A 25386-nucleotide genomic window follows, 5' to 3' on the forward strand; every position below is an offset into this window, starting at 1 on the left:
TATATGGAAAATATAATACAACACCTGGTAGATGTGAGCATTCATTTGTTTCCTTTTCCTTTCTCTTTTCTTCCCTCTTACAGAGTTTTCAGCACAGATTCCTAGAGTGTTAGTTGAGTTACTCTTCTTTTCTCAACATGAAAGAGGTACCAGTTCTCTTAGTGGGGTTGTGGTGGCCACCATGTAGGAGTAAGCTAGTAAGGACTTATAGCAGAGCCTGTCAAATGCACCAAATGCAGATATCCTGGAGTCATTAGTGTTTACAGATAAATTATGGTAGTCACAAACATTTATGACTTACAAAAAGAATAATATAAGCAGTGTTAGAGAATTGCTGGATCATAGAAAAATCATTTCCAAATAAGATTTTGATAGGCAAACTCAGTTAACATTTGAATTAAACAATTTGAAAAAAAGAGATGTGAATGAGTATGGATAGTTTAGACCCATGAAAAAATTAATGTAACCTACAAGTATTTGTTAAATGATTCCTATATTCTTATTAGTGATGCCTTGAATATCTTATACGAAGAGCATATAGTTTTGTCAAAAAAAAAAAAAAAGAAAAGAAAAGGAAATCACAAAACCTGCCAGGTGCCAGTCACTCATTCCTGTAATCCTAGCTACTCAGGAGGCTGAGATATGAGGATCGTGGTTCAAAGCCAGCCTGGGCAGGAAAGTCTGTGAGACTCTTATCTCCAATTAACTATCAGAAAATTGGGAGTCACACTGTGGTTCAAGTGGTAGAGTGCTCTCCTTGAGCTGAAGAGTTGAAGGACAGTGCTCAGGGCAAGAGTTCAAGCCCCACAACAAAAACAAAAACAAAAACCCACCTTTACTTTTTATCTATACTAATAAGAACTACATAGGTTTATTATTTATTTAGTAACTTATTCATATGTTCATTCATGCATTCATTAATACATTTATTTTTATTTTTATTTTTCTGCTGTGCTGAGGTTCTAACCCAGAACCTTACACATGACAATCACTCTTATCACTAGTTAAACTTATCTACAATTATAATTTAAACTTTTAAAATAGTTGTGCTAGAGTTTGAACACAGAGCCTTGCCACTTGAGGATTCTACCAGTCCTTTTTGTGTGGCATACTTTTTGAATAGGATCTTACTTTATGCCCAGGTCAGCTTAGACTATAATTATATTTGTTCCCTCATATCACTGAGATGATAGGCATGCACTTTCCCTTTAGCTTCAGATGACAAGCATGCTCCATTATACATTGCTGTTGGTCAATATATAGAGTCTTACTTACCTTTTTTGGGGGGGACAGAGGGGCAGTGGCTAGGTTGAGCTCAAATCATGATTCCCTGATTTTGGGTTCCCAAATAGCTAGGGTTACAGGCTTGAGTCAGTGACAGAGCTGGCAAATTTCCTTTCTAATCAAAGTATCATTTTGGATTTTATTTTCAAAATTAAGTTTGACCCTGAGCTCCTTTCCCTATCTACTATGTCTTGGATGCTGAGAACAGAACCCAGGGTCTTGTTCATGCTTACCACTTGTTCTACCACCGTTAGACCTTCCTCTTTTTAAATGGTTTCATGGTTAAAGATACAGAATTATTTAACTGCTTGGATTCAGTTCGAATTCCATCATTTACTAGATGATTGACTTTAAACAAGTATCTTTTTTTAAGATTATTATTTTCAGCTTTTTGTTTTTGTTTTGTTTTGTTTTTTATAATTTTTTAATTTATCTTGAAGCAGCTGTACGAAGGATAAACAAATTTCTTAATCTCTGTGAGAGTCAGTTTGCTCATCTGTAAAATTAGATAAAAATCTTAGGGCTGCTATAATTATTAAAGGAAAGTGAGTATAGGTAAAGCTATTAGTACTTAATTGTTATTAGCATCACTGCAACAAATATCCCACCTAAAGAAATAGATTCAGTTTGTGGCACCTCACAGTAAAAAGTAATAATAAATAATGGGAATAAGAAAGGGGAACTGAAGGGATAGAACATTTGTTTTCTGTAAGTACTGCTATGTCAGTTATGACTGGTTATTATTAAAAATAAAATTATATTTCTCAACTGGATTGGGTGGGGAGTGGTTAGGGGTTGAGTGTTCTCCATGCTCAGTGGTATCTCTCTCTCAAGCAACACTGCCAACACATTCAGCTGAAGGAAAAACATACTTCTCCCACATACTCAAGGTTGCTTGGTGTTATCCGAACAGGGAAATAAATCCGAATAAAACATTAAGCTTTCAGACCAATTTATAGGAAATTGAACATGAAAGCTGAGAAGAGTAAGGTCTGCACTTTTATTGAGTATGAGTTGCTTAATTTCCTAGTGTTAAATAGACATTCCTGATGTAGATAAAAACCTAATGAAAGAGTATGAAAAATACTGGGTAGAATATTTTTAAAGTGCTAAAGCAAAATGTACATTAGGATCACTAGCCTATGAAGATATATACTTAAAAAAGTGAAAATACAGTCTGATTACAAAAGAAGCCCTTTCAAGTAGTAAGAAAGGTTAGTTCACAGCCTGATTTCATCAATGGAATATGGTAAGCCCTAGTGCTCATACTATTAAAGAAGGGTAATGAAAAGCACACAGAAAAAAAGCTCTTATCTCTGGTCCAGATGCTTCTTGGGATCTAGACAGTTCTTTTGTTTCAAAAGGGGATGCGAGGGGACTGTTTTAAAAGAAAAGTTTATCTCAGCAACACAGATAGATTTTATTTAAGGAAGACCAAATATGTTGCTAAAAATATTCTCCTATGCAGGTAAAGCCACAGGGTTATGTATACACAGAGTGCCTGGTGAAATTTAATCTTAATATTAGAGACACTTGAGGAACGTTTTATAAATCTACAGATACAGTGAAATATTTTCTGTAGGGGAGAAATTTAAGGTAGGGAGCTGAAGATATACAAAAGGAAGATAATATACTCTTCTGTCCTCAGCATTACTATATACTTATAGACCATTTGCTGAAAATAACATGTACACTTATTTCTCCCTGAAAATTGAGAAGAACTTGCTAGACCCTACTAAGTACTGCTATGTCAGTTATGATTGGTGATTATGAAAATAAAATCATATTTCTCAACTGGATGGGGGGGGCAGTTAGGGGTTGAGTGTTCTCCATGCTCAGTGGTATCTCTATCTCAAGCCACACTGCCAATACATTCAGCTGAAGGAAAAACATACTTCTCCCACATCCTCAAGGTTGCTTGGTGTTATCCGAATATTTTTCTTTGCTGGCAAGATTCTAAGTGTTGGATGGGTACAATTTTTAAGCACCAGTCTTTCTTTAAATGTTTGGAGTGTTCATGAGCAAATAGCTTATATTTTCTTACAAGTTTCAACTAGTTTGACTGCTAGTGATACTAGTATAATAATGGTAGATAAGCAGACAATGTTTGTGTGGCCCTGTCCAAGTGCCAGACACTATATTTTCACTCATCTTTTTTATTCCTAATGATAAAACTATGCAGTTGGTTTGCTTTTATCCATTTTGTAGTGAGGAAGCAGGAGTCCAGAGAATTTAAATTTCTTTGCCATAGTTAAGTGAGTGGTATAGAGGAGAGCCCAGTCAGCTTGACTGAGAGCCAAAATGACTCTGTTATGCTGCTCCTTGTGTAGTTTGACTCTTTGTCACACTTCATTGTTCAAAATGAGCATTGTTCAGTCCTATCTGAACCCTGAAAAATGCGAACTTATTTTTAACCAATTAGCAATAGTGGAAAAATGAAATGGTAAAGCATGAGATCTCTCCTTTTTTCAGGTATTTGTTACAGAAACTAGAACCTTCAAAGATAGGTAGGTAGGTAGGTAGGTAGGTAGGTAGGTAGGTAGGTAGGTAGGTAGGTAGGTAGGTAGGTAGGTAGGTAGGTAGATAGGTAGGTAGGTAGATAGGTAGGTAGGTAGATAGGTAGAAAGGTAGGTAGGTAGGTAGGTAGGTAGGTAGATAGATAGGTAGATAGATAGATAGATAGATAGATAGATAGATAGATAGATAGATAGATAGATAGATAGATAGATAGAGCCAACTAGAGTCCTCACAGTGGGTCTGTTAACTTTCTAAAGCTATGTCTCCTTATTTACTTTATAGAAAATATCCTATAACAATTACACTGCTGATTGGTAAATATTTTATTTTTCTGAATTCTATGTTTATGGGATTATTAAATTTGTTATCTCATGATTTTCTTCATTATGCTGTCTGAACTGATTTAAAAATTATAGGGTTTTTCAGAAAGCTTATAGACATTGCCTTCATGCAAATCAAATAAGGGCCTCAAAGTCTTTATGTGCAAACTAAAATTCAGTGGGAAGCCATTAGGGCAAAAGAAAGTAAAATGATGAAACACTTTGTTCCCTTGCACATTATAGTCTATTTTGGTTAGCTTTCTCATTGCAGGGATCAAAATATTTGATACAATTAACTTTAAATGAGGAAGGATTTATCTTGTCTCACAATTTCAGATCCTCTGTCTGTGGTTTTTTATCCTATGAGCTGGGACAGAACGTCGTGAGAGTGTATGGAGGAGGCTGTTCACCTCCTGAAAGCAAAGAGATATGGGAAGATCAGTTCAAAGTATAGTTCCAAGGACACACCCCCAAGTAATCTACTTTCCCACTCCCCAAAGTGTCTGCCCCCTCGCCAAACTGCCCACTATCTGGGTACCAAGTATTCAAAAAGTAACCCTCTGGGTGATATTTCATACCAATACCATAAGATGGGCTGATGTGAGCATTTCTTAAGACAATAGCAAATGCATTTTTTTAGCTCATTAGCTAATTTTTAGAAAGTGAAACTTCCAATTCACTTCCTATGTTGAACAGTCATGGATTGTCACAGCTCTGATGAGAATTTCAGGTATGCTATTTCCTGTGTTCTGATTTCTCTCCATAAGCACATGCACAGGAACCCCAGAGAGATGGGAAGGTTAAGAAGTAATCAACATTATTTGAATAGAAACACTAAGTAGAAAATCCCTGAATTCCCTTTCTTACACTTTTTATTCCATGATACTAATTATATTTATATATATATATATATATATATATTTCTCATATTAGCAATTATGACAGTGTTTACTGACTGGCATAATTCTTCATAGTCAGCTCTTATTATTCTTGTACTTAGAGTCTGACCCTCCTCCAACAACTGTTTGAAGTAAAAATCAAGTCCTAGCAACACTTATTACAGAGGAAGTAATGTTACTTGCTTTCCCTGGATGAATGAATATCATTTGGACTCATTTATTTTCAGTATATTCTATATATCTACTTTTCTATGACAGAAGAGAATAACAGAAAACATATCAAGAGAGCCAAGTAAGATTATTGTGCAAGCAGTCAGAAATGCCTCATTTTATAGACATTTGTCTAATCCCAATTCCTATCTGATGAAAAATTTGAGTCAATGGCCTTTTGAAGATTTTCTTACTTTGCAGTCTTTATGCTAAGATGGCTAAAAGCCAATACTTTCTTTAATGTTACTTTGAACATGAAATTTATATGTTCTGATTCTGCTTTACTTTTTAAATATTACTACATTTGAATTTCAATAGAAGCTAAAGAGCTTTTAGTCCAAGAGGTTTAAGTGTGAGCATTGTCAAATAGATGTGTACTTACTGTCATTCTGTGAAATAGTTCTATCATTCCTAAGATATATTCCTAAAATATAAATTTTATAGAATAATGAGAAATAAGTCATTTCTTTAATGTTATTAAGACAATCTTATAAAAAGATGGCATAACTGTATATTATTTACAAGAGCTTTTTATTCTTATATATATTGAATTTGTTTACTCTTCCTTCACTCGCTTCTTATTATTAGGGTACAGAGGTTTCCCACAGATGTGAAGGCAGAGAAGTACACATATGGCTTGGAAGAGAGGTCACTTACCTGGTGTGGCCAGATAATTTCTTTGTCATTAACTAGCATTAATAGTGTACCATTAAATAGCATTAATGTGTACCAGTGTTCATGGCCTTGGAAAACAAACATGCCAGTGTAGAAGTTCTTATTCCTAAAAGTCTGGAGTTATGGCAAAAGAAATAAAAGATTTAGGCTTATTATGAGCTGACTTTATAAGTGGAGAGAGATCTTACTATTTAAACCACTGAATAATCATGATTCTGTTCTTTCTTAAGGAAATGGTGACTGTACATCTATTACATACAAGGCACCACATCATACACTAGTGAAAGAGACAACATAATGATGTAAGGAAACTCACAGTTAAGTGAATTGAAACTCACAATGGAGTGTGATAAGAGCAAGCAAACTCTCCATTGCTGGCTGAGGAACACAGAGGAACGTGACAGCCCACCCCTCAACAAGACATGATAGTTGAAGTGCCAAATAATCGAGAAAACAAAATATGGACACATTCTGCCAATGTTCAGAGGAGGAGAAACCTGTTTTTGTTAATGGGATCTACATAGAAGTAATAGATGTAGCTATCACATCTGTGCCAACTATCAGAATTGTCAGGGGGCATGAGGAGAGAGGACATGCTGGGGAGTTAGCAGGTAACAGGTCACATGGGAACCTTCCAGAAGTTTCCAGCCTCTAAAGAAAAGAAGGTTGTGGTTGGACTAGCATTTAGAAATCAAAGTTTTTGGATATTTTTGAAACCACACATTTGGAAGAAATAATACTCAGGGACAAAAGAGTATCTGGTAGTAATGGCTTAAATCCAAGGGGGCTGTGATTATAAAGGTATAGTAAGTAATCAGAAACTGCTGTTGCTAAGAAGTGTTGACTTCTCACTTTGGCCTGCATATATCCAAAGGGTAACTAAAAGCAGGATGAAAGCTTCACATTTCAGCCTGCATTTTACATCTGTCTCCTTTATTCTAAGTATCTCTCTTTTAATCACCTTGGAATCCTGGAAAGGACAAGAAAAGGGTCAGAACTGTACCCTAGACGACAGTGACTTTCTTATTGAGATGAGATTGTTCTCCTCAAGTAATGACAGCAATAACAACGTCTCAAGAATATTTCAATAATGATCAACAAAGTCCGTGCTTGGGACTGTTAAACAACTAGGTACACTTTTCTCCCTCTTCCCTAATCAGAGGTGATGAAATTCTGGCTTATGGGCCACATTAGACTTGCAGAATCATTTGGTACTTGATGGGATATGTAGTGCTTCTCATTAGCTTCCTGCAGCCATTAGTCTGTATTGATAATTTGGTATGGCCCATAATTATGTTATAAATACCCAAGAGGTCCATGGTAGATAAAAAGTTGCTCACTCCATGTAAGCCTCAAGTTTATGTCTGTCTGTACCTGATGGACTGAACTATTACTTTTGCCTCTACCCACAGCATACCCATTCTGCACATCTGTCAGAACTTGTTAAGAAATGGCAAAAACTCACACTAGGTTTAAGCAAAGAAAAGATACACAGACATGGTGATAGAGAGAGCTCAAAACAGAAACATGGGTATCCTCAGGCTTTTCCCTTTTTGTCTCATCTCTGTTTTTCTTTCTATCTTGGCCTATCTTTTCCAACTGTTTTCTTCTGTGAAGCCAGAACTAAGGTTTTTATGATATTCTTTCTCATTACTATAGAAGAAAATGGGTTTCTCCCTCAACTCTATTGGATTGAAAAAGACCTGAGGAAGGGTCCTATCTGGGGTGCCGTCATCAGCAGTCTACTCTCTCAGTTACTATCACTGGAGAGTGACAGTTTTCTAGGTCAGCTTAGATTAGGTTCTTCATCTTGAATAAATCAAAAACAGTCACATTGGTATTCAGATTGCTTCCAGGCAAAAAAAAAAAAATCAAAACACTTGGATAGAATCTTTACATTAGGGAATCACTCCAGTTGCAGTCAGATAGAAGCTGGATTTGGGGAGCAAACTATGTTTGAGAAGGGCAGTCACTGGGACTAAGGAGCAGAAGGCAAACACTGGAATAGTTGAAGAGACTCATAGGCCAAAAGGTAAAGAGGAGCCATTCATCAAGAGTGACTTCCAAGAAAGTCCTATCAGCCTGGGGTAAGAAGAAAGGCAAGTGAGAACTATAGGTTATATACCCTGAGGTGATCAAGACATAAAATAGTGACTAAGCAGCAAGAGTATAAGTTTGAGATACTCTCCCTCAGCATTTTGAGGTCATAGCATGGAAACCACTGGGGCAATACTGAAGTGAAGCTTCATGAAATCTGTGAAATCTGCAAAGAAAGCCAAGGAGTTAAATTCATAGGCCACAAAGTGGTCCACGTGATGTATTCTAGGAAGGAGTTAAAAGCTGGGGATCTGAGCAGTCACACTGATATGTGCTAGGTAAACCGGTAGGGTAGATCCAGTCATGGTGGCAGTGGTGATAGCTGGTATAGTAGAGTACAATTTAGTTTTTAGATTTGGGGAGGAAATAGAACCCCTGTAATACATGACCCATACGCATATCTTACCTTGTCCTCTCCCCATGACCTGGGTTGAACTGTCCACAGAGCTCATCTCATCTCTTATCTCCTTTGTTACCTCCTCCTTGAAGGCCTGATCTGCAATGTATAACTCTTTTGAATAATTTCTCTCATATCATTAGATCTTTCTCTTCACCATTCAGTGATACTGTTTTTTATTCACTCTTGACAGACCTTCTCTCAGCCTCACATTATTCTCCACCTTGTAGCAAAATGCCATCAGAAGAGTGTCTAAGCTCTTTGTTTCTGAGGTCCTCTATTATCTTTCTTTGTTTTTTTCTGTCCCCTCCCCTCACCATACTGCGGATAGAATGCCAGGCTTTGAACAAGATGCATGTTAGACAGGTTCTGTACTACTGAGCCATACACATTCTCCATTCTCTCTTGAACCCCCATCTCCCATGGGCTTCTACCTACATTCATTGAAGAAAGGCTTATTTTCAGGCTGCTGTATCTGTAGTCATGTTTCTGTCCTCACCTGGTAGTCTCCGTGGACACAAAATTTGAAGCCTATTACCTATGTCTAACTGTTCATTTTCAGTATCTTTGCTACCTTTTCTTCAGCTGTCTAGACTCTAAACTGGGAAATATTGGTAGGATAGGTTAGTGAACTGTTTTGTTTCCTTGCTCACTTTACTCTTGGTGGCCCTTGCTAAATCTTCTGACTTGACATTATGGATGTGTCCAAGTATGTGTTGTCCTTGGCCTTCATTTTCCTTAGTAGGCCAGGCTGAGAGTTACTCCTGTTGCAGATCAAGAACTCACCCTTGTCCCATCAGGATTTAAATATTTCATGTTCATTAGTTCCCTGATAGTTATTGCATTGAATGAATAGAAGGACTTGTAACAGCGTATCTTGTAGGTGAGGTTAGATTTTATATGTAAATTTGATAATGAGGGATTTGTCTGTTATGATTTTTATATTTGTTAAAGACAGTAGATCTCAACAAGGCAGTGTTTTCTCCTCAGGGGGAAGTAGCATTGTCTTTAGACATTACTGATTATAATAACAGAGGGTCTGGTATCTCGTGAGTAAAAGCGAGGGTTGCACAGAATAAACCCCCAAAAAAGAAAATATTCAGTCCCCCAATGTCCACAGTGTTACAATTGAGAAACTTAAACAAGGATTTGTGTGTTTAAATTATCTGTCAGTGGAAAATGCATTCAACATTTGATGAAAATAGCAAAGTACTTTGAACATCTCTGTTTAAGCACATTTATAATAAATACTTGCCCAAAGTTAGTAGCTATCCCCCTACAAGTATATATTGTGAATTGTCCTCTTTCAAGCCTGGGATTCCTTCAAACATGCCCAGTAGATTTTGAGTACCTGCAGTTAAATAGTGTTGCTTTTGGCAGGGCTTGATGAGCAAATGAGGTATGATCTCTCTGATCTCAGTAGTCTGCTCAGTCAGCCATGACCTTCTCAGTGTCTCCTCTTTCTACACCCTGTCTGCACTGAGCCATGGCCCAGGCAGTTCTCAGTGGGGTGGCCAGAGATTACCACAGGGGAGAAATGTAGGGGCCTTATAGCGGAGGTTCATGTGGGGTTCAGGATAAATTGGAATGATTTTTGTTTTGCAGTGAATATTATCCAAACTGTATTTGTACTTAATCTAACAGAAAGAAAGAAGGAAAGAAAGAAAGAAGGAAAGAAAGAAAGGAAAGAAAGAAGAAAGAAAGAAGAAAGAAAGAAAGAGAGGGGGAGGGAGGGAGGGAGGGAGGGAGGGAGGGAAAGAGAGAAATCATTAAATTGAAAAATTTTGGATCAAGTAGTAGGCAATGGACTAGAATTTTTGTTAGAGAACTTGTTGTTATTTTAAATACTATTGGCATACTGATGAACTTTACATTCCTATACATACCATGGAAATTGCCCCATGCTCAGACTTGTGTTGTTTCTAAGGTTCAGACAGTCCAGTTTAGGGCTAAGAGTAATGTTTGAAGTGGAAGTGAGTTTGTTTAGGGTGAAGGAAAACATAAGCAATTGTGGGTTTCTTCCCCTACTTCCCCTAGATCAGCATAGAATACTTTTGTTACATTTTGTTTAAAAAAAAATCAAAAACAAAAAACAGCACACAGACACACAAAACCCTGTGGAAGCAGTATATTGTGAAAAATACTGTGATTTAACAGCTGATCAAATTCTTTACCATTAAGCATGGCTTAATTTAACTTCAAACATTTTCATATCTGAAAGGTAATTTTTATTTCTGGCTTAATGTTGGTTGTTTGAGGTATTTGTTTTATAAATTTTGTCATGTTATTTTATTTTTAGCTTTTGTTTTGGAAGATTGGTACATAAAAGATTATTATTTTGTTATGCCTGATAATATTACAGTAGAAAGTATGAATCAACAAGGCCCTATGTATGTGTGTGTGTGTGTGTGTGTGTGTGTGTGTGTGTATGTGTGTGTGTGTATATATATATATATATATATATATATATATATATACGCATATACACATTGATGTCAGGATTGTAGATATCAGAACAAAGACAGGAAATTAGGAACTTGGCTGTTGCCCTGTATCTGAATCACATCCTGGTATGTCAGTGCTGACTGGGCCTCGTAGCTCTCTTCATCTATATTCACAGGAAGCAAGTCCCAGTGTCAAAGATAGAACTACGAAGTCAAGATGATGTTCTGGCTCAAAATTTCATAAAGAAGAAAGTTAAATTGCTAGGGATGGGGGGAGGCGTGTCTTATTACATTGTGTTTGCAGAGAAATAGTATGAACTACAAAAAGTGAAATAAATTTTAGGTTTATAATAGTTTTTATATGCATTATACACATACTTGTTAAATTGCATTTATATGCATATTCTACATAAAAGGAAACATAAAAATCTTTTTCTGAGCTTCAAAAGTGAAAATAAAAATAAATATATGTCAGGTGTCATGAAAAGGTAGTTTCTTAATTTGCTTCATGATGATTCTATACCAGGTAGGAAGTGGGAAGCCTTTGCACTACCAGCTTGATGTCTCATCCCATTTCTTTACTATGATATGGCTGTACTCCTAGGCCTCTGCAGAATTCTGAAACTGTTTAATGAGTCTGTGACAACATAGAACAGCAGAAGTCTGGGCTGGGAAGGTGGCTCAGTGGTAGAGCGCTTGCCTTGCATGCTAGAGGCCCTGGGTTCGATTCCTCAGCACCACTTAAGCAAAAAGAAAAAAGCCAGAAGTGGCGCTGTGGCTCAAGTGGTAGAACACTAGCCTTGAGCTGAAGAGCTGAGGGACAGTGCCCAGGCCCAGAGTTCAGGCCCCACGACCAGACCAAAAAAAAAACAAAACAGCAGAAGCCTGTTAACTTGGGCTCCAGTAAATGGGCAAGATCTCAGGTGTTAATATCAGGTTCCTACAAGAAAGAGCACTAGCCCTGTCAGGGGGAACTATCATTCTCACAAATGACCTCTGACTCCAGCAGATTAAGGTATTGAACACAAACTCTCACTGAAGGCATAAGGAACCAGAAATAACAAATAATGAATTAATTCTTTTAGTACTGGAATTGTCAAATTCACAAAACAAAATCACTGGAGATATAGATAGTATTATATATTATAGCAGATGCCCGGCAAGCTCTGCTTGTACTTCTTGATCCAATCCAGCACTCGGGATTGGGGTGCGGAAGAACTCAGGAAAGCATGTCAGAAGAAAGAAACTAAAGAGTACTAAGAAAGAAGATTATAAACAGGAATTCACTGCCACATGTCCAGTTCAAAATCATAGGTAGGCATATATTATCTGAAGAAAGAGACCCAAGGAGCTATTCAGATTTACTGAAGTAATCTTGGAGAGCTAAAACAGAAGAGAACCTTCTTTATCATGTACGAACTGGACAAGGAGCTTTCGTACTCCTTAAGATCATATTTATGTAATAATATATATTTGATCATATCTCAAATATTCTAATACTTGACTCATGCTTTAGTTGGGTGGTATCCCCAGAAAGATGTGTCCATTTTCTCATTCCAGGCACCTCTGAATATTTCCCTCATGTGAGTAAAAAAGAAGGGTCTTTGAAGATGTAAGAAAGTTAGAGATCTTTACATGAAGAGATCATTATTTAGAATCAAGGTGACTCTTAATCTGATGACAATTGTCAGTATAGGACATATAAGAGATCAGTATGAGGAGCTGAAGATTGAAAAAGAGGTTAGTGATGAGACACAGGCTAAGGAATGCCAGTAGCCATCAAGTACTGAAAGAGTCAAGGAAAGGCTTTCCTGCAGAGATCCCAGCAGGATCTCAGTTACATGAGTTTTCAGGCCTCCAGCCCTCAGGACCGTGAAACAATAAGTTGTCATTTTAAGCTACCTAGTTTGTGGTAATTTGTTATTCAGACATAAGAAATTAATACAGTCCTAAAAGGTTAGTTTATATTTATTTTCAAAAAAACACAATATTTTTAAACGATGGGATCTGTTATAACAATGTCAAATCTACTTTTTCTAGGTATGGAATGACTATGTTTACCTTGAAGAAGCCATCTAGATATATGGCTCAGAGATGTGGTTTATTTAACCTTAACTGGCATGCTCACACCATATAGGACTCTTAAATCTTCCTGGTGTTAGCTTCAGGGTTGCTATTTCCTTTCCTGGCTGCTGTGAGATCACACCAGGGTCTGCTGTGGTAAAATCCCACAGCATCACTTTTCTGGGAATTCTAAGGTGAGATAGATTCACAACTACCTGTTCTTCCTGCCATGCTTCAATCATTGAAGAGTTATGGGACAGGCTTACCAACCCTCATGTAACTGCTCATGCCTTGTGTCAGTCTCCCAAAATTTCTTAACATATCGTGAAGCAGCTACCTGTCTGGTGATGACGAAGGAGATCTCTTCAGTCTCCAGCAAGAAGCAAAATAAAGGCAGCCTTCTCAGGGATCAGGTTTTTGGCCCAAAGAAGGTTGTTGGAAATATCAAGGACTCAACTTTTCTGCCATTATAAAAACGTTGTTCCACTAGCCTAGTGGAATGGACTGGCAACCACTCCTTCCAAGGACCATAGGCCTGCCATAACCTACAGGTCATTAACTGGGGAAACAAATTTTGACTGTAACTGTACTTGGCTTTGACATGCTAAAATCATTTAGAAGATTTTTTTTTCACATAAAACCTTTATTTCACACTTGTTGCAGAATTCTATTTTAAAGGATAGGGTTGCATATTATTTTTTTTTTATTTTCTTATTAGCTTTTCTAATCTTTCCACAACTTTGGACTTACATATAAAAAGAAATGAGAGAGAGGGGGTTAAAAAGAGAAAGGAGAGAGAAAGGGAGAGGTAGAAGGGGAACAAGGGAAGGAGAGAGAAAGACTTAAGATTGATCACAATAAAGATATCAAAACAGTAAACAGCTGTAACTAACAGAAAAACAGAAGTAGTTTCATTGATGCAGTATTCTGCAGTCTTTGAAATATAGTGCTCATTTGGTCCCTACTCCTGATTATAATCTCATTCTATAGGTAAGAAAATAAAAACTAAAAACATCTACTTAAGAAAATAGTCAGAATAAAAATATCCCAATTACAGGAGTGGTGACTAACAATGTGTTAGTCTTAGTTCCACACTAAAGTTTGTTTTCAGTACCTGAGGTAGCCTTTCATTCTTCCTCCCACTCATACTCCTCAAAAAACAGGTCTCTGTGTATCCTTCCTTACCTTAAGATTCCACTTTGTTTCTTAGAGGCTTAACTTTGGCTTTAAAGTAATAGTAACTGTTTTTATGTAATTTTTGTCTGTTTTATTGTCTTTCTTATGAATATACATTTATGTGGATTATCTCCATATACCATTAACCTTTTCTTATCTTAATGACTTTATATGAAAGAATAACCTGAAAAGATTCAAGAAATGTTCTTTAGTGCTTCCTGTGAGAGTCCACATGGCTGCTTCTGGCAGTGACTTTATATATTTTTTTGATTTTTTATCTTCTTTTTTTATTGTGAAAATTACATGGGCAAGGTAATGAGTACATTTCTTATCAAGCATTGTTGCTTCCTCCTTTGTTTCCCCTTCCCTTGCCTTCCCATCTCCCCTTCCCACCCCCACTTCTTCCCTCCTTCACCCCCTCTCCCTCTCCCCCGGCCAAAGCTGTGAAGTTTGTTTTTTAACATAATGTCTTGTAGGTCACATTGTTGCAATGGGTCCACCCGTATCCCTATTTAAACAATTGTTTTTTCCCTTCCCCTCCACAAATTATACCAACATCAAATACAGTGAAAACGGGTTATACCGTGGGGGACAGACATACAAAGCAACAAAGAAATCATCTTATAAATATCTGGGGGACAGACATACAAAGCAACAAAGAAATCATCTTATAAATATGTGGGGGACAGACATACAAAGCAACAAAGAAATCATCTTATAAATATGTTAGAAACAATCACAAGAAAGAAAAGTGACTTTATATTTAGATCTGTTCTTAAACTCAAACTTTGAAAATCAGAGAACATATCACTCTGAGACATGCTCATAAAAGAACTAAGAAATTTAAACTTTTCTTCGTTACTTAATTGTAATATAATTATAATGTGATAATTATAATAGTGGTTAACATTTACTGAGAATTTACTAATCAAGATAACTGCGTTTTCTCATTTAAACATCAAACCCACCTGTTATTATCTTTATTTTAAACAAGAGCATGATAATAGTCCTTATATCTCTATAGTGATTTATGTTCTGTCACACCATTTTATCTATATTTTATCTATCCTGTAGTTTGGCATAGCAAATATTAACATGCAGGTAGTTGACAATTCAGACTAATCTCAGATCTCTGAAATGATTTGTGTAAAATAAACTATTAACAGAACTGGCCTTTATTTTCTTGGCTAACTTTTCTCAGGCTTCTTCCTAAGCACATCCTCTAGTCATAAAGGTTCCATTATCCACATGGTTCTAATTTCCAACCACTTAGGTCAACCCATTGGAGAGAGGCACCTCATACTAGGCTTTCAGAGTTACTCTTGACAGCCACACAGGCTAGTCAGAAATGAGCAGGGCTGGATCAGGTTTAGGTACCTGACCTACCTGAGCAGGTGCTCAACCTCTAGGATTTCTCTACCTTCACCTGTATACCTGCAATAAGTAAAAATGACTTCTAAGGTCTAAGCCCTTGTGCTCTCTGATTTTATGTAATCTTCTTAAAATGGCAGCCTTGTGCTAAGGATGAAAATGAGGAGAGCTTAAAAAAATTCATTTTGGCGTATCCTTGAAAGTAACTAGCAAAACATTAAAATATAATGTGTTTTTGTGCCTTTTTTTGCCATACAGGGGTTTGAACTCAGGACCTAGAGCTTGTTTGATTTGCTTGTCCTGCCAGCACTCTACTACTTGAACCATGACTTCAGCCCTGCTTTTTGCTATTATTCTCAAGATAAGATCTTGTGAACTGTCTAAGCCAAGCTGGATTTGAACCCAGTCCACCAAATCTCAACCTTCTGTCTGAGTAGCTTGGATTACAGGAATAAACGACCAGTGCCCAGTATAAAATAATGTTTAACATTACTCTATGAATAAAATTAAGAGAACAGATTTATTTTCAGTAACATCAGAATGAATGAAATATGTAAGAACAAACTTAACAAAGGGAGTGCCAATTTTTTTCTCAGAAAATTAGTACGTTTTTCTTTCTTTTTTTGGATTTGAACTCAAGGCCTCATACTTATTTGGAAGATGCTCTACCACTTGAGCTATAACCCCTCCCCTTTGGCTTTATTTATTTTTTAGAAAGAGTCTCGTGGGTTTTTTGGGGGGTAGGGGCCAACCTGAAGACTGTGACCCTCTTACTTGTGCCTCCTATGTAGCTGGGATTACAGATGTGCACCACAGATGCCTAACTTGTTTACGGAGAAGAGATATCGCTTACTTTGCCTCTACTGAGCTTGAATTTCAGTCCTACCTACACTTACTGTGTAGCTGGGATTATAGACATGTTCCACAAACACCTGACTTTTTTGTTGAGATGGAGTCATAGTAATTTTTTCCCCTGGCTGGCTTGAAACTACGAGCTTTCCAATCTTTACTTCTATAGTAGCTAGGATTATAGGCATGAGGCACCATACCTAGCTACTACAAAACATTTTTGAGGGAAATTTTAGAAGACCTAAATAAGTAGGCAGCCTGTGTTCGTAGAGCAGAAGTCATAAAGTTGTTAGGAGGGAAATATTCTCTCATACAGATGTATAGATTTAATACCATCAAAATCTCACCTCCCCAAAAAAACCCAGTTGTCATTATGGAAAAATCAATAAGCTAGTCCTAAAATTAACATAGATTTTTTTTTCTTATTTTAAATGATCTTTATGTTCTTGTCTTATTGCTTTGCCATTTAGCAAAGCAGCTTATGAATGTACATCTTGATCAATGTCAGCCCTTTCAACAAATTTAAGGAATGAAATACTTTTTTTTTTTTTTGGTCGGTCATGGGGCTTGAACTCTGGGCCTGGGCGCGGTCCCTCAGCTCTTCAGCTCAACACTAGCACCACTTGAGCCACAGAGCCACTTCTGGCTTTTCTGTTTATGTGGTGCTGAGGAATTGAACCCAGTGTGTCATGCATGTGAAGCAAGTGCTGTACCACTGAATCACCTTCCCAGCCCCATGAAATATTTTCAAAAAGAATAAAGTTAGAAAGGAAGCTTATCCTTCCTAATTTTTAGACTTTTCAATAAAATTACAAAATCAAGTCTCTGATACTGACATAAGGATAGGCATATAGATCAATGAATAAAATGGAAAGAAATAAACAGTTTCATTCATTATTGATTTTTTGCAAAGGTGCCAAGACAATTGAATGGAAAAATAATCTTTTAAACAGATATTACCAGAATAGCTGGATATTTGTGTGCAAATAAATATACCATAGAAAGCAAATGTAGGAATATCTTGTCAAAATGAAACTTTTGTGTTTCAAAAGGTGCTATTGAGTAAGTGAAAAGGCAGCCTACAGAGTGAAAGGAAGCTTTCTCAAATTAGATATTTGATGAGAAAAATGGATTCAGAACCCCTACAAATTTTATAATTAAAAGATAAGTTAACCTGTTAAAAAATGGCAGAGGGCCTGAATAGACATTGTCCCCTAAAAGATATATGAATGTCCAATAAGCACATGAAAAGATAGATTCTTGACATCTCAAGTTACTAGAGAAATGAAACAAAACAGAGATCCATGTGTTGATGAGTGGGTAAACAAATTTCAGGAGCTCATTTCTGTAGGTAACATTTATATGAAGTAAGTACAATGCAGAGAAACTTTTGAATTGAACAAATATTCTATATATTTGGATGGCTGGACATGTTTCTACATGAGTGATCACTTCTCATATTACTAAGAGAAAGTCCCTCCAAATTTCTTTTGGGTTCCCTTTACCTGTGAACTAAGTTGCTTTCCTTTTTTCCATGAGCCCTAAAGTAGCTTTATTAATAGAAATATATGATATTTGTGTTTTAAAAAAATCAGGGTGGTCTTAGATATCTGTCTTCCATTCTGGCATTTCCCTTTACACAACCGTTTAGAATTTTCTGTTTAAAAACTGGCATTCTAATAGCTTTTCTTTGGCTAAAAGCCTAGGTTGTAGACTGAAGCAGCAAATTAGGAATGTTAAGACTTCCCCCAAAGAAAAAATGTTTGTTATGAAAGTGGAGCTGATGTGACACTTAGAATTAGAGATTCTTAACTTGTCTAAATGTCAGTTAATGATCTTTTTCTTTTGCTATTTGGTGGGAAGAAAAGATGGTGTTGCAAGGGGGTGCGGGGGAGGGAATGAAAGAAATGCCCAGAGGCTGGTAATAGGTTTGGTTCAACAAAGTGTTAAATGTCAGATACACTCTGCTAATAATAATCTTTTGTCTCTTTTTAGGAGCTAATTTTGTTACTCGAAAAATTAGTCGGTCAGTAGCTAAGATTTACCTTGGACAACTGGAATGTTTCAGTTTGGGAAATCTGGATGCCAAACGAGACTGGGGCCACGCCAAGGACTATGTAGAGGTAGGAACTGATTCATTCCATTCTTACAAAATGTCTGGATCAGTTGATGTTTTAAATGCCAGACCTTAGTGCAAAGCATGACTTAGAGATGGTGGCATGTATACTTCTGCTGTTGCACATATTGTTAAATTCATGGTACTTTCATTTAAGGCTTGATGGCTCAGGAGTACATGTTGATTACATTGAATGTTATTTAAACAAGAAAATCTTTCACAAATTGTTTTTAATTGATTAAAAGAAAGGTGTTGCTCAGTGCTTTGAATGATGGATAGGTAGCTGGATGAGAAAGTGTTGTCTTCCTCACTTTCTCAAGCTTTCATTCTGTCCCATTTGTTTCACATTCTACCTCCTCCCTACTTAGCACTTGGTCATGAACCTGGAAAACTGTGTTGAATAAAAGTACTAATTCTCAGCACTTTAAAAATTAAAGTCTAGTCTCAATTTATGTAATTTTAAGACATTTAGATTTGTATTAGTGAATGAAATTCCTCTCAGAGACTTAGGGAACTTTGGTTTTGTACTAAGTCTTATAACACCATAAGCTTCTTACCACTGAATACCAATGAGCTTTGTCTGAAAGAGAGGAGGGGGGAAGGGAGGGAGGAAGAGGGAGAGGTGTTAATAGTGATACTATCACAGAATAATGGATATAATTTTATCCCCATGATGGATCTATGGCCAAACATGAACAGTCATGGTAGAGACTCTTTTCCCCAGAGTTGCTTGTTCTTATTCAGCTCTGTACAGACTTCCAGTGATCACAGGAATCTTTCTGTACTGAAGAATTTTATCTGGGAAATCTGATCTGCCTTTCTATTCTTTTTTTTTTTTTTTTTTGTCGGTCATGGGGCTTGAACTCTGGGCCTGAGCACTATTCCTCAGCTCTTCAGCTTAAAACTAGCACTCTATCACTTGAGCTACAGCACCACTTCTAGTTTTCTGATGGTTTACTGGAGACAAGAATTTCATGGACTTTCCTGCCCGGGCTGCCTTTGAACCAAGATCCTCAGATCTCAGCCTACTGAGTAGCTAGGATTACAGGCGTGAGCCACTGGTGCCAGGCTTGATCTGCCTTTCTTGCATACTTCTGTAATTTAAAAAGTAACTTGAAATTTTGCAAAAAAGAAAGTAGGTGGTTAACTTGCTAACATTAAGATTCATTTTCTTAAGTTACAATTTTATGGGTTTTTTATTTTTACAACTAAACATATATATATTTTTTTGAACATGTGACACTGATTTATGTATAGAAATTCGTGTGTGAAATTTTGAGCAGTACAATATTTCAGTCTTTTAATAGGGTCTTGTAAGTATAATTACAAGGAACATTTGCAGCTGTAGTCCTTAGAAATATATTAAGAATATTACATCAAAAATCTCCATACTTTTAGAAATTAGGAGAAAGAAAAGAGATGGGAATAGGAAGAGCTAAAATATTATTGTCCAACTGTTGCCTTTCCAACTGAAAAGCAGAAAACAAGTTTTATTAAAAAGAAATTAATAAATAAATACAGTACTTTCCTAGTCATATTATTTTTGTGTATACCTGTCTAGCAATCTCTATGTGCTTAGTGCTACATGTATACAAAATCTTTTCTTAATTTAAGAAGGAGATAGACAAATTCTATTCCATTTTTGTGTAGTCAGGCAAGAAATAAGCTTGTAGTTGAATGAAGAAGTCCATTTCAAAAGGGAAATTCTGTAGCAATATATTATGCTTATTATTGTTTCTTCTTCATGCTTTTTAAATTTTCATATCTTTAAAATTGACAACATGTGAAGCTTGCAATTGGGAAGGGGAAATGATACTCTAAAAATAGAAAAAGTCCAATAAAAAGGAATGAAACAAATATGTATGTCAAGAGAAAACCTTTTGTTAACTAGTGGCTCTGCAATCAATTTTTACAATTGCTTGACAAAATGTTATTGCTATGATGAAGTGCCTGAAGGCCAAAACATCTGAGATTAAGGTACTCAGCCCTTTTAATAAAAATGTGAAACTGTCACATTCCAGAGACACTCAGTGTTAAGGGGTTCTTCACATCCAAGACTTGATCTGTTTGATAAGACAAGTGAGTTTTGTGTATTAAAGATTCTTTTGGGGCTCTAAAATGTAGCACATATTGGTGATATAAGAAGTTTTTTTAGTTTTTATTCATGTGCTCCCAATAAAATCTAAATTTCATGATTTCTTAAAAGGCAGAATTATTTTTAATATGATTTTTATTGTAAAATAGTGTACAGAGGGGTTATAGTTACATGAGTAAGGTAATGAGTACATTTCCTATCCAGCATTGTTGCCTCCTCTTTTGTTTTTCCCCCATCATCCCTCCTCTCCCCACCACCCCAACATCTCCCTCCCTCCCCCCCACACACACAAGTTGTAAAGTGTCTTTTCAACATAGTGTCATGTACATCTCATTGTTATAATGGGTCAACCTGTTATCCCTATTTAAGCATTTTGTTATTTCCCTTCCTCTCCCCAAATTAGAAAAGTGTATACAAGATGCAGGATACCCAAATCATATACAATGAAAACAGGGGTTACACCATGGGGGAAGAAAATACAAAAAGTAACAAAAAAAACCACATAGTATATTCTAAGTCCATTATAATAATAATAATAACAAGAAAAAAACACTTGTGTCCCTTTCTTGGGGTTCATTTCACTTAACATAATCTTATATGATCATATGTACATAGCTTTTGACCTTTTCTGCTTGTCCTAGACATATACTAGTTATTGCAAATAAGGGAAACCATGGGACCTATGTTTCTTTGGGCCTGGATTACTTGACTTAATATAATTTTTTCCTAATCTTTCCATTTCCTAACAAATGGGACAGTGTCATTCTTTCTGATGGAGGCATAGAATTCCACTGTGTTTGTGTGTATATATATATATATATATATATATATATATATATATATATATATATATATATATATATACACACACACACACACACACCACATTTTCTTGATCCATTCATCTACTGAGGGGCATCTGGGTTGGTTCCATATCTTAGCTATGGTAAATAATGCTGCAATAAACATAGTAGTGCTAGTAGCTTTAGTATGGTCTTGTTTATGGTCATTTGGGTAAATGCCCAAAAGTGGGATTGCTGGGTCATAGGGGAGCTCTAGGTAGAGTCTTTTGAGGAACCTCCATACTGCTTTCCAAAGTGGTTGAACAAATTTACATTCCCACCAACAATGCAGTAGGGTTCCCTTTTGGCCACATCCCCTCCAGCATCTGTTGTTATTAGCTTTCTTGATTACAGCCATTCTAACTGGGGTGAGGTAGAATCTCAATGTTGCTTTAATTTGCATTTCTTTTATGGCTAGAGAAGTTGAATATTTCTTCATGTGTCTATTGGCCATTCTTATTTCCTCTTCATAGAAGTTTCTCTTTAAGTCTTTAGCTCACTTATTTATTGGGCAGTGTTTCTTTAAGTATTTGTTGTTGGGGGATTTAATTTTTTGAGTTCCAGATATATTTTAGATATGAGACCCTTGTCCATTGTATGGCTAGTGAAGATCTTCTCCCAATCCATGGGCCTTCTATTGATCTTGCTAGCTATGTCCTTTGCCATGCAGAAACTCTGCAACTTTATGCAATACCATTTGTCCAAACTTTCTTTGATTTGTTGTGTTTCTGGGTCTCTATTAAGAAAATTTCGGCCTGTGCCAAGGAGACCTACAGTTTCTGCTGTTCTATCCTGTAATGTTTTCAGGGTGTTTGCTTTGACTCCAAGGTCTTTGGACCATTTGGAGTTGATTTGGGTGCAGGGTGATATATAAGGATCTAGCTTTGGTTTTCTACAAGTGATTAACCAATTTTGCCAGCACCATTTACTGAAGAGGCTGTCTTTCTTCCATTCTATTTTTTTAGCTCCCTTATCGAAGATTAGGTTGCTATAGGTCTGTGGGTTCATTTCTGGGTCTTCAGTTATATTCCGTTGGTCCTCAGGTCTGTTCTTATGCCAGTACCAAACTGTTTTGATTACTATGGCTTTGTAGTAGAGTTTGAAATTTGGTATTGATATTCCTCCAGCACTGTTCTTTCTGTTAAGGATCGTTTTTGCTATTCGGGGGTCTTTTATTGTTCCATGTGAATTTTTGGATTGCTTCTTCTATTTCATTGAATAATGAGATTAGAATATTGATAGGTATCGCATTGAATTTGTAGATAGTGAAAAGGCAACATTATTAAGAATTCATAGTTCACTATTCTCCATTTATAGAAATATTTCCATTCCTTGTCATTCTAAATGTATTTAAATGAGAGTACTCAGAGACTTGTGACTGAAAGTAAATTCATTTTCAGAATTACATGGAACATTATATTCAGACACTTACATAGATAATTATTTAAAAATGCCAAAAGGAGGGGGCTGGGAAGGTGGCTCAGTGCTTGCTTTGCATGCATGAGGCCCTGGGTTCGATTTCTCAACACCACATAAGCAGAAAAAGCCATAAGTGATACTATGGCTCAAGTGGTAGAGTGTTCTCCTTCAGCTGAAGAGCTGAGAGACAGTGCTCAGCCCCAGAATTCAGGCCCCACAACCAACAAAAATAAAAAAAGCCAAAAGGAGAAGCAGACTTTTCTACAATGCACATGTATCCTGGCAGAGTAATCAGTGTTAGGATGAAAAACTGTCACTTTGCTTGCACATGTTGTAATTTTATAGTGGCTCTCATTTAAACATAATGATGTTGGTAAATCTTTAGATTAGGACTCATGCATTTTTACTTATAAATGACTTCCTGAAACATGGGCTCCTCAACTGGATAGGGAGCAAGGAATCCCTGCTGTGTTAGCGGATTACTTCTCCACTCTAGACAAGTTTACTCATCTGTGAAAAGGACATAATAATAACTCTGTAAAAAGTTAGCATTAAGGCACTAGACATGTATGATTAATCTACCTGTCTTATAAATATATTTGCAACAATGTAAATGAATTTCCTGTGGCAGATTCTGATTCATTAGCATCCATTTATAGTCTGCCTTCTTAAATCAAAATGCGCTAAAAATTATTTAAGTGAATGAAATGTGAAATGAAGATGGTATATTAGAACTGTATTAAATTGTACTGTACTTCAAAATAAATAGCCATTTCATTATCTTTCCCAATGTTTTATTGTAAACATTTTCAAATTACAGAATAACTGAATACATTTTTAATATTAATATGCATATAACTACCACCAGTAATATTTAGAAAAAATAAATGTTTAATCACTGATGTGCTAATGGCTAATGATGATTTTAGATATTTAATTTAAACAAATGTAAGTTAGTGAAAACTTATAAGTCTTATAAGATATAATTAGGTGGCAAATCAAAACATTTTAAGGGGTTGGGAAGGTGGCCCAGTGGTAGAGTGCTTGCCTTGCATGCATGAGGCCCTGGGTTCGATTCCTTAGCACCACATAAGCATAAAGCCAGAAGTGGCGCTGTGGCTCAAGTGGTAGAGCACTAGCCTTGAGCTGAAGAGCTGAGGGACAGCGCCCAGGCCCAGAGTTCAGGCCCCACGACCGGACCCAAAAAAAAAAAAAAACATTTTAAGTATGTTTACTATAGAAAATAACCTATTCCCTCTGTAAAGTATTCATCCCTCCTTCCTTCTTATACAGAGATATAACTTAGCTATATACAGAGTCATAACTCCTATTGTGAGAACATGCTAGGGCATGCCAACCACATTCAAACAGAGTTTAGCTGTTAACACTTTTAACAGTGGTGGCTGAAAACTACTAAAGGAAGAACTTCACACGATGTCATGTTTATTCACCATGCCATCTATTGAACACTAATATAGACACTGTTTTACTAGCTGTGTAAAAAGCCTTAAAAGACTGCAAAGTGCATTATACTGCACAAAATGAAGCATATTTCTTAATAGTAAACCTGACTGCCCAAAATTTGTTTTACCTGGAACACTTTGAGCAAAAGGTAACTTTAAACACCTAGTAGTATTGTTCAAGGCTACGAAATGGTACTGTTTTCTTGAATAAAATTCATAGTAAGTTTGGTTAAAAACTTCTCACCTGTGATGATGAAAGTATCTGAAACATAACTATCTCCAGAAACATAACTCTCCCCCAAAAATATTTAGAGATAAGATCATTGATAGATGTGAGCTAGAAATAAGTTTAAACTTACAAGATGGCCCTTGTGCTTGCGGGACAGGAGATGAAGATGCATCTTTCCAAGTTGTCATGCAAATTGTTAGGGGTATATTAAATTTCAGTAAATTTAATATTATATTCTTCCATCATTTTTCTTGTGGGGAGCTCAAGCTGAATAACAGTAATGCTATTTGTAGAAATAAAAATTACTGTTGCATATTAGGTACTTATTGTGTGTCAGAAACTGTGCTGAGGAATGTTTTGTTCTTATAGAACTCATTATGTTATAGATATAAAAGCTCTGAAAGATACTTCCTCATTTTACAGATAGAAGGAACTTAGAATAATTCAGTGATAATAGCCAAGATTTGGAAACAACCCAGATGCCCCACTACTGATGGGTGGATCCAAAAATTGTGGTACCTATATACAATAGAATATTATGCAGCTATTAGAAAGGACAAAATAATGGCATTTGCAGGGACATGGATGGAACTAGAGCAGATTTTGAGTGAAGTAAGCCAAAAACAAAGAGACAAACAGCACATGGTCTCCCTGACATGTGGATGCTAAAGCTAAAATACAAGAAGATATGGCAAAGTAACAGGACTCAAGAAACAAAGACACCCACCCATCTTGTCATATCATTGCTAAATGACTCCATGTTCTAGACCATCTATATGGTAGATATATACACACAACAGAGGGAAACCAGGAGAAGGAACAAAATAAGTGTGAACAGCCTACACTAAGCACAAGGAAAGAAAAGTAAACATCATCTGATGTGGAAAAATTAACTTGCATTGTCAAAGCTCATAGAATT

General features: G+C 36.3%; 1 protein-coding gene across 1 annotated transcript in view; it reads left to right on the forward strand.

Annotated features, from left to right (window-relative positions):
• Positions 1-25386, forward strand: part of Gmds (GDP-mannose 4,6-dehydratase) — a 551474-nt gene that overhangs the window by 248606 nt on the left and 277482 nt on the right. The window contains exon 7 of the mRNA XM_070024711.1: positions 18299-18426. Within this exon, the coding sequence (XP_069880812.1) occupies positions 18299-18426 (128 nt within the window). The remainder of the gene's footprint in view (positions 1-18298; positions 18427-25386) is intronic.

This window comes from Dipodomys merriami, unplaced genomic scaffold (genome assembly GCF_024711535.1).
Source record: "Dipodomys merriami isolate MVZ:Mamm:240054 unplaced genomic scaffold, mDipMer1.0.p SCAF_16, whole genome shotgun sequence".
Taxonomy (NCBI): domain Eukaryota; kingdom Metazoa; phylum Chordata; class Mammalia; order Rodentia; family Heteromyidae; genus Dipodomys; species Dipodomys merriami.